The sequence below is a fragment of the Rhopalosiphum maidis genome, chromosome 2 (genome assembly GCF_003676215.2).
Source record: "Rhopalosiphum maidis isolate BTI-1 chromosome 2, ASM367621v3, whole genome shotgun sequence".
Taxonomy (NCBI): Eukaryota; Metazoa; Arthropoda; class Insecta; order Hemiptera; family Aphididae; genus Rhopalosiphum; species Rhopalosiphum maidis.
The window spans coordinates 83,230,206-83,241,715 of record NC_040878.1 but is presented as its reverse complement, the minus strand read 5'-3'; the positions used below and the strand labels follow the sequence as shown (position 1 = coordinate 83,241,715).

Sequence of the window (11,510 nt, the reverse complement as noted above, 5' to 3'; positions counted from 1 at the left end):
GTTTATTTTTACTAAACTTCAATAAAGTTCAGTGTTTAATTTTTAATAATTGCCAAAGGAATAATAATAATTTATTTGTTCTTATTTGCTTATATAATTATTTTGTTTTGTTTTATCTTTTAGCTATAATATCAATACATTTATTTTATTATTAGTTCAAAAAAGTGAGCAGAAATATTATTTCATAACTAAAAAATAATTATTTTCAATGTATTATTTAATTTTGAGAAAACGTTGGATATTATTATATATTATATGAGCACTAATAAAAAAAAATAAGAGTGTTTTAATTGTGTATTTCAAGGTTTTCCTAAGCATACATGCATATTATTTTAAGTTTTAAGAGCTTAAAAATCCAGATTTTAGTTATAAGATATAATATAATATGAAAATTTGGAAAAATAAAAAAGACACATCACTGAATTTATAAAACTAATATTTTAATTTAAGGCACAATTCTTTTTTTTAAAAAAAAACAACATGTAAATCATAAACTAATGAAAAAAATAATTTTATATCATTGAGAATGGTATTAATTGTAAAGTTATTCATCTACAGTGATATGTAAATAAGTAAATATTGATCATAAATTATTATACTTAAATATTTAAGTAGATAAATTAACAATAATTTTACTGTGATGTAAATTAACAAAGTTGATCATAAAAGTCAATAATAGTCTTTCTGTGTAACTTAAAAGCTCACTTTAAAATGCGACCAAACAAGCTTGGTCATTTAATTATATATAATATAGTGAGAATTGTAATCATTATTACAATTCCTATTAAATTAAATAGATTAAGTAAATTCTATAAGTAAATGTTTGTGTTGCATGTGTGTGATTAATGATCTCAGCCATTAAGTTTAAGCCTTGAGCCCGATTTCATCAACAAGCTTATCGACAATTTCAATATATTTTGTTTTAGCCTCATCGCTGCTTATTCCCTTCTTTGAGTTCCATGCTTCCCATTTGGCCTTTGCTTTGAAGTCCAAAAACCCAGGTTTGGCTATGTAAAACATAAAAAATTGTTACACAACGTTACACATAATACCTAGGTATATGTTTGTATCAAATCTTTTCACCTGTATTTACATCGCCGACTGTTGCTTGTTTGAAGTGCGCATAGAGTTCCAACAAATTGCTGTCGCTGGGAGTTTGATTCAAGTTCTTCACCTTATCAACTGCTTCTTCAAAAGACTGCAAATACAAAGAATTATAAATGTGCACGTTTATATCAGTAAGCTATTAGGATATATCTTAGATTTTACAGTGTAAAAAACTTGTTAGTAACTTGTTTGTAGTGTTCACTAATGTTGTACACACACACAACAGGGACACAACTTCGTATCACAGATGTAATTATGTCATAGACCTAAGTAACTAAGTAATTTAGTATAAGGTCTATGAACAATGTAAATAATGACAAGTGTCTTTGGTAAAGCATCGAGATTATGCAACAATCGAAAATCAACAGGTCAAAAACGGTGCTTGTAAACGTAGACTAAACTTCACGAACACGTTGTTTTTGTATTCATTATTCATAGAATATTACATAATAATATTAACCTGTTAGTATCATGGCGATCGTCGAAGCGAAATAAACGAAATAATATGATCGAAATGCGATTTATCGCTGACACTTACCATGGTGCGGGTTTCTGGTAAATGATGGGTATGATCGGTGGCGGAAGTGCACGTCAGCAAAACGTCTGGCGGAGTACGAATCTGTGACGGTGACTGACAGCTAAGTGAGCAAAGTCTGTGAACGGCGAACTGCAGTGAAGAGTTTGAAAGTCGGACAGCGATTGTGGACTGCCAAGTGGTTGGTGATAACGGTTGATAACGGTTGCGGTACCTGCTACGTATTATAGTGCATACACTATCGGCGGTGGTGGCGGGGCGGCGGCGGCGGCGTCGATCGTAGAGAGTTGTACGTGAATATCATTATAGCGTGTTTCGTATATACTTCGCTTATGTGTGGAGTGTTGGTCGGGGACGATGTGTTCTGACATTGGAACGAGAAAAGGTCACACGCCAGCGCCGGTTAAAACACACACGTATGGGTAATAAATTTAAAAATAATATATTTAGGTGGTTAACCGGTTAGACGGATGTTACGTTATTATTATATATAGGTACCTCGCCAAGACGCGTGTGTGCTCTGCTCGCCGATTTAATACCATTTCGATATCGTATACAATATTATTATCGAGTCTATTGCGTTTTGCATCGATTCATCCGAAACCGTTATTTCACCTACACAGAAAATTATAATAAATTAAACATTAATTGGGTATTATATTATATTTTACGATCGTTTAAGACTATTAATAATATGTATGGAGAATTGAGATTCGACGAAATCATCAATATATTTTCTTTTTTTATCACTGTTTATTGATTTCGTATTGATTTAAATGATTTATGTCTGATTTTGTATGCCTACCAAGTCCGTCACACCAGCACCCCAAGTTGTGATTTTTTACACCGAAATTTCACAAGATCATGTAATCATTATGTAACGAAATGTAACCACAAAAACTTTTTTTGTAACTTACAAGGAACCTAACCCGGTCTACTTAAAACGGTTTTCACGGGATTTGAGTTAAGTCAGGGACCTCGAATTTTGGATTACATATGGTTACAAAATGGTTACAAAATTTAGTGAAAATTTCGAATCAATCGAATAAATTTTGAAAGGTACTGGGGTTATGGTGTAACGTCACGCCAGCACCTGGAATTAAAGTTTGAAATTCTGAACTTTCTTGTAAGTTACAAAAAAAGTTTTTGTGGTTACATTTCGTTAAATAATGATTACATAATCTTGTGAAATTTTGGTGTAAAAAATCACAACTTGGGGTGCTGGTGTTACGGACCTCCAAGTGCTCTTCCCGTTAATTTATAATAATTAAATAACTATTGTTTAAATATTATATTAAATACATTTTTTACGTGGCAATCATGGCATATTTTTAAAAAAATATTTTACGACTTTTTCTGGTCAAAATGGTAAAATCAGAAACACTCCGAACAATTGGTTTAATTAAATACACAATAGAGTTGGGCTTATTGTTATTATAGAAATAACTTTATGTGCCGATTAACAAACATGATAATAGTAGGATCTAATAGGAAATCCGGTGTAAGATAAATTTAGATCATTTCTATTTTTTTTTAAATCGTGATTATATAAATATTAAAAAAAACTTGTTCTATAGCAATATTTAATAATCAAAACAATGAAATGATAATATGAATTTTGAACGATAGATACCACCAGCTAGGTGTATCGAGTACCTTGTACGGTGTGTGCTCCTTTACAAACCTACGTTTTATATGAGAACAAACCGATCATCGATTAGTAGAGTAAACTAACTTTTATACACTAATATTTTACATTCTACTAATTAGTATAAGTCAATTTTAGGTAAGACCTAAATAATCAAGTTACCTAAATTCATACTTATGCAGTTGTGTCATCAACTATACTATTATGTACTTTTGACAATGTGTTGCACTATAATGCATACATCGGAATTTGACGCATTATATTATCAACTAGTGTCTAGTAATAACTATAATAATATTGATTACATGCAGTGACAGTCTCTCTTTAAAAGTATGTTGTATTATTGTTAGTTGTTACAATTGCAACTATCAATGTGTGGACTCGGGCGTGATGAAAAGATCAGCGATTATATACGTACCTAGCTCAATTTGTCTATGTAATATGTTCTATATATTATTTTATTAATTATTAGATATTATATTATGTAGAAACGAAGAAACGTAGAGTATAGTTGTGATAATATACAAATATACTATGAACTATATTTTCTCAGTTTATTTATTAAGTACATAATGTCACAGTGGTCAGTGGTGTATATTTACGGAGGAAATTAGAGAGATAAATCTTCCCCCTTTAAGATTCTGAACGGAATGATGAATGTATTGATTTTACAATGATGTGCGTTTTTTTTTGTGTGTCTGTTATCGCGTTTTGGAGTAGTAATAGTAATTGATTTTTAACTTCTGCCCCTCCTTGAAAAGATAAAATCTAATTAGTACTTTGGGGGGTCGAAAGTAAACAATTTTCAGTAGTTTTTAAAAGCATCAGAAAAAACCTTAAAAAAGTAACGGAAAAACGAGAATTTTTATTTACGCATAAAACCACTTTTTGACAAAATCGATTTTTTTATTTTTCTGTAATTCAAAAACGAATCATTGTAAATACTTGAAATTTTCAACAAATGTTTATATTAATTATATTAGTTTTATTTATTAACGATTAAATTTTCTAATTATTTTTACTTTTTTAAGCTATTTGCAGACAATTGCAATTTTCGGCTTTCCAAAAAATCTTTAAAATTTAATACAATGTTTATTATAATTTGTACTTATTGTAGTAAAAAAAATCAAGTCACAATTTTTTTTTATAAGCTTTTAAAGTTCAAATGTTTATAAAATATATCAAAATTGCAAAAATTTGCAAAGAATTTTAAAGTTGAAAATTCGTAAAATGTTTGTGATTTAAACCTAAGATTAAAAAACTCAATACAAGGTTATCCGAAAGTTTTCCTTCAAATAACTGTAAAAAATAATTCTAACGTCATTATAGAAAAATTTTATGAGCGTATGAAATATAATTTCTTACAAAATTGCGTAAAATAACGATATTATATTCAAATTTAAACAAAGGTAATAATATAATATGTCCTACTAATTATCCTAGATTGGCAAATCATCTCCGTTCAGTTTTTCGTATACAATGATACCTGTCATTGCATTCAAATTTATCATATCCATTATAGTGACCTACTCTCTATCTCTACTATACAGTAGAGCGACACCCACTTTCTCCCTTTTTTTTTAAATGGATGTAATAGTAGCATAATATTTGACACTGAAGAGCCCTCATCGGAAGATGAAAATAATCAACAAATATAATAATATAATACCAAACTTGAAGCTACGAATTATTATATTATTTTTAACACTAATATAAATGTAATTAAATTGTAATTGTAATTTATTTTACTTGTAATAGCATCTAATGTGTTGAAACATTTTTATAATAATAAACGAAAAAACAATTATTTAACATGATGTATTCACTGTGATCTTCTTTAGGAACTTGAAATTTTTAACTATATATACGTGTTTTGTTTGTTAGTTGTTTGACTTTGTGTGACGTTTTGTTTTTGTGATTTCGCATTTTGATGTCTTATGATTAACGTTATAAAAATGATTCAGAAAAATGTATGTTTAAAATTTTGGAAGAAACCATTATTATTCCAAATCATAATATATTATAACATATGAATTCTCCCCCATAAAAATACTTCTAAACTCGTTACTTATATAATTTAACATGAACTCAAAACTAAAACTATTTTTTCTAAAAATATATTTTATTACAAATGTGAAATAAATCACGGGAACGAAATATTATCTTATACTAATTACAGTTTTATTCCGAAGCTAAACTTTGTCTTTTAATTAATGTTATACATAAATTAAAGCTATATAGTTGAACTATTCGCAATATATGTATTAAATATAAAAACAAAATCCTAATAACTACTGCAACAATAAATTCCTACAACTATGTAATATTTTATATTATTAATATATCATCATATATAGTTATTACTTTATTAGTAAAAATAGTGAGTATTTGTATATAGCTAGGTATATAATAAATAATAAATAATTTTAATTTTAATAAGTAGAAAAATAAATTCAGTCTGGAATACTGGATACAATATTTATATATTTTTGTGTCACATAATATAGGTACGTCCATAGAAAAAAATATCGAGATAACTTATAAATTATAAGCTTTATACATTATAATATTGTATAGACTATAAAGTAAACTGAATAAAACAATCACTGATAATTATTAGTATTAATAATTAGTATTAATTATTGGTAAATAATTTATCAAAGATATATTTATATAGTGTATATTATATATCTGATGTATTATTAGCTCTAGTTGTCTGATACATTTAAATAGACACTAACGTCTAGGTACTTGTTTATATAGTTAAATACTGCATACGTCTTAGTCATAAACACAGACAAATAAATTAAATATTGAAATAATAATGTAATACACAAACCATGTACGTCTGGAATAGTAGTATGCTTTAATATGTCAGTGAATATTATAGAGAAGGAAAATCAAATAAGTTTTTATTAAATGTAAGTTTGTTTTAGTAAGATATTTACAATCCTATTTAAAGTTTAAAATAAATATTTAAAGAATATTGATCTGTGTAGTGGGATTTAATGGGATATTTACGATTGTGGGGGAGATATAGTTGGGATTGATTAAAAATAATATTTTTCTGTATCAATACTCAATAGTACTGATTAAAAAATCGTTATACTATATACATAATTAAATATAAATACTAGAAGTTATAAAGTACAAAAATATTGTATTTTATAGTAATATATTACTAATAGAGTACAACTAAATTTCAAAAAAAAAATATTAACATTGGTATTTATTTATTTATATAGATATGAATAACATGGTTTTGTAAAAAAAATCATTTAGATACTATAGAATCATTTACTGACAAGTAAATTATGAATTTTTATAAAATACTAGAATTTTTTTTGAAATTATTATTAGAATAAATCACAGCAGCTTCTATGGTAAAACATATTGTAGGCTGAAAATATAAATATATCCTAACTATTTAATATTGTGAGTTTTTTAATAGATAAAAAAAAACAGTAAAAATAAACATCGTTCAATTGACTATCAATTTTCTTTATCACTTAAAAATTAATACCATTTGTCTATTTTCAAAAGAAAAAAAAAACTAAAATCTGTGTAAAATATCAAAAACAATTAAATATTCTTTAATTTCGTAGAGTTGTTCTTAGTAATTCTTCCCCCTACCCCCTTACCGAGTTCACCACTTCACCATTTTTTACATTTTTAGCCGAATTCTGGATATCACTTTTGTATTGACAAAAAGGTTCAAATAATAAATTCAAGTTATGACTGATGAACAGCAATGGAATAATACGGCGTATACAATAAAAATAAGCTTTGTTACTATACGAACCAATTGAACCATAGTGTAATATTTAGAGCGAAAAATCTAATCATTATCCATATCTAATACGTTTATATGCCATTATATAAAATATATAAAAAATCTTCTTATTTTTTCATAAAAGTCATGAAAAACTGATTAATTATTAAATTACATTTTTACTGGTAATTAAATATTATTGTGTCGATACACCACTACACTAGTTCAGCTTCAGGTAATCTCTGTGTATACCTGTGCATATTTGCACATATGTATAGTCCATTCATATTTGATTGATTAAATAAAAAAAAAATAGTCTTAGAGTAAGTAACTGTAATACTGTATATTGTATAAATATTTCCTATACTACGAGTATATTCGCTATAGCTAGGTTATACACCTATGTTAAAAGAAACGATAAAAAATCAAATCAGAAATAATTTTGTTAGTTTACTCACAGTGTAGATAACGACATAACGCATCGTATTGCATGATGCATAAAATATAATAATTAATAATGTAACATCGTTACTTGTTTGTTGGGTATTGTAACCTGTAGGTACCCTTAACCCTTAACAGCCTTAACCTGTATTGTTATTGTTTTATTTTTATTTTATTTTACTTGATATCGGCGGTACCTACGTATATAATATCGTTTCAATAATATTAGAAAGAAAAATATGTATTGATTAAAAAGTCTATCTCTTATTACTAGGAATACTAGAACAAACATGAGTATGAAAAAAATATCGAAACTCAAGGGATTTAAGTATACATATGCAGAATGCAGGAGATTTCAATAATAGTTAATAAATAATTTAGCAGTATTATGATATAGCGTTGATACTAACGATACTCTTCTATAGTTCTGTACTATTTACTATTTAATGTATTTACAGTGTACACTGCTAATTGCTAAACATAATTGTATTTCCATTTGGAAACAAAAAATAACAAGTAAATAAATAGGTGAATAACGGCTGTCAACTAATATTAAATATACATTATAATCATCAATCGCTCATCGGGTTTATTGTAGTACACATAATACCATTAATATACTTATCTATAATAGTAGTATATAGTTAATAATACCTATAACTGAAATTTGAATAGAATTTAATTTATCACACGGTTTTGATTATTATTTACATTCGAACGTTTTACTATATAATAATTTAAATGAGTACATTGTACCTGCGTCTTGCATATTTTGTTTTTACAAAAAAAAAAAAAAATATGCGTTTTTTGTACATTCAGGCTATCGCAGATAATAATATTGATTAATCTCATCTATACTCTATATTCTATAAACTATACGTCTATAAATCTATAAATAAACACGTTAATGGTGATAGAAGTTAGCATTCATATCATCATACTCGTATCAAATTTAATGGCGAGCTACCATTTATTTTGATGTGGTACGTTGTCATTTATGTGTATAGGTATTTAAATAAAATTAATAATTAAAAACATTAGACATATCTCCTATAGCCGTGTAGGTATTTATTCATATTTTAAATACATACGTTTAAAATTGACTATTAATACAGTACCTATACATATTACATATAAATTGTAAACGTATATTCAATATGATAGGATGCACAATGGTTGGTATAACACATTTTGTATTTTCATTATTATACCACAAACAGGAGTGATTACAATTACAATAAATTGGTGTAACAGGAACGCAGTATAATGTGTATATGCCATCGGCTACGGATAATAATCGTGAAGCTGCGTGTAAATGAAAATGAATATAATATGGTTAATAAATAATAATCATTGATTATGAATTTATGATATTGACAGAGCTTGGCAAAATTGGTTGTCTTTTAAAATCCAAATTCATCGCATAAGAAATACTAGATTTAAATCTTTTAAAAAAGAACACATTCAAAATATTATGTTAAAAGGGGTACTTTATGAAATTTCTATTTGTATTGTTGTTCTGAAACGGATTTGCACCTCCCTAAGCATGTTAGGTACTGTACGCCTACAATTTAACGAAAAAGTTAAAATAACTCATATAAATTAGATTAACGTGGGTGTGTCATTTAATCGTGTAATTTCATTGAATGCGTGAAACGAGTTGTATTTTTTTATGATGAAACTATTTTTTTAAATGCTGCCAAACTAAAATGTTAAGTACAACTAAAACTTACTTAATACAAATAGTTTAGCTAAATAAAAGTATTCCATACGAGTATTTCAACTTTGTGCACATCATTTTTTAGCTAAAAAATAATTATTTTACTGACAATTTATTCAAACACAACCTGTATTGGCTGTATTATTATTCTATTTATGTCGTGCGTAGAGAAGATTTCTAATAATTAATGTATATTTGTGTATCATTTTAATAGTTTACAGTTACCGGAATTAAACCAGTCCGAAATCTAAATTGCCCTTCCTCTCTTATCATTACGTAAATGTTGCTTTATCTGTCACATACTTCATGTTTAGAAAGTCGAAGTATAGAGCAAATAGATAGAGATAAAATACTAAAAAAATAAATTAATGAGTCATACATACGTAGTTTGTCGGCTATAATAATAAGAAAGATAATAACGAGCAACGGCATCTTGAGTCAAGACGTTTAGAACATAATATTATAATGTGGGAATCTGCATAGCTTATTTATATGCAACTATTTATACAGAGCTGTGTGCGAAATAATAAAATATTTCCCTAGGCTATTGAGTTATTTGTGTCAACATAAACATTCCTAATAGTGAAAACTTTAAAATTAGACCTATCTTTGTTTAAAGATTTGAAAATGTGTATAATAATGGTTATACATAAAATCGACACATAACAATATATTGGACCAACTATAATATTGGGTGTATAATCGAAATTTTTATGAAGAATTATGGAACCATCATTAGATTAACCTAAAAATTTTTTTTAAAATATGACAGTAGTATTATTACAATACACTTAGTCAATACACTTGACAAAAATGTTGTTTTATAATTTTCAGAAATTCTCAGTTATAACATAACAGTCATATTATTTTTTCATTAAAATAATTTTGTGTCGTAGTCATAGTCAATAGAAGCTAAGACAAAAAAAATTATCTAAAAATTTGATTTTTCTATATATAATAAATAGTAATAATATAGTTAATAGTTATAAACTATTTGAATTATACATATGGTGACCAGACGTACTATTTTTCGTAGGACAGTACTCTTTTTTGATGCATGTCCTAGTGTCCTTAACAATAGTGTTATAAGTGCATAAAATTGTATTCTTTTTTTTTTTTTTTAAATATTATGGGCTAATACATGTTTATGATTTTTATAACTAGCTATTAATTTATATTTTATGGTTCGAGCCAATGCAATCTAATATGGTTGGTAGTATAGTTAATTAAATTTGTTATCTATTAATATGTTTCCTACATATAAACAAAGTTTTGTATTTATTTATTCAAATTTTACACACGATATTTTTACCAAAAGAAATATACTTTTTTAAATTTTTATATCTGGTCACCAAATTGTACATACAAAATAACAAATATAAATAAAAAATAAAAATAAAGTCTAAAGTTATACTATATTATTTGTATACAAAAAATATTAACTGTAGAAACTTGATATATTATTAAACCGATTGTAATTCAATGACATTTTAAAAATATTTAAGCTATATTACCACTATAAGACGATCTATTCACACCGTTCTGTATTACGTTAGTAATTTAATATAATTATAATATTATAATGTAATAGACTAATAACTTTTAAGAAATATACTTAAATGAAGTTTTTGTTGAAAATTAGTTCAACATGCTTCGCTATAGCATTATAATATGTATATATTATAAATATATAATACATTTTCTTCAGAAATATAAACTGACAATCCCTCTATTCAGATGATCATATAGAATCGTTTTTCGATTTATAATTTAATTAAAATTTAACACAGCCATTATAGTGGACCTATTCAATTAAAATGTATATAATATAAAACCTATATTATAGGTACAGCATACAACAGAGATAAGAGTTCTTTTATTTTTTTATTTTAAGTTGACTGAATACAACAAAACATATTAAAATGGAAATGGTCATTATTATATCAATATATCTAATAATAATTACAATAATAATGAAAATACTCATAAAATAATGTTCAATATTATAGTTATCAATATTTTATTATTACTTAATACATATTAAATACAAATAACGAGATGCTTAAAATAAAAAACTATACACATTCTACGATCCTTTAAAATTTAAAAATTTAATTTATGAAATCATTCCTTACCTTTTTTACGGACTACAGCTTTATAAGGTTTTAAATAGGAGAATGGACTACCCCCTTAAAAGTTCAAATTGTTCAATCGTTTTTAATATTGACAACCTATTGATGTTGTTACATATTATTGTACATTAATATATATAAAAAAAGAAAAAGCG

The 11,510-nt window shown here is 26.2% G+C and overlaps 1 protein-coding gene across 1 annotated transcript; it reads right to left on the bottom strand.

Annotated features, from left to right (window-relative positions):
• Window positions 1-419: 419 nt before the first annotated feature.
• On the bottom strand, window positions 420-1,832 carry LOC113552369 (acyl-CoA-binding protein). Its single transcript, XM_026955235.1, has 3 exons — window positions 1,646-1,832; window positions 1,084-1,198; window positions 420-1,007 (listed from the first exon to the last, which is right to left on the bottom strand). The coding sequence occupies exons 1-3, from the start codon at window positions 1,646-1,648 to the stop codon at window positions 865-867; spliced, it is 261 nt and encodes an 86-aa protein (XP_026811036.1). The 5' UTR covers window positions 1,649-1,832; the 3' UTR covers window positions 420-864.
• Between the last annotated feature and the right edge of the window lie 9,678 nt (window positions 1,833-11,510).

What these genes read in the sequence shown, in the direction of transcription:
- LOC113552369 (XM_026955235.1), bottom strand. An exon ending in AGTCGGCGATGTAAATACAG is followed by an intron (nt 1,008 to 1,083) that starts GTGAAAAGATTT and finishes TGTTTTACATAG; the next exon opens with CCAAACCTGGGTTTTTGGAC.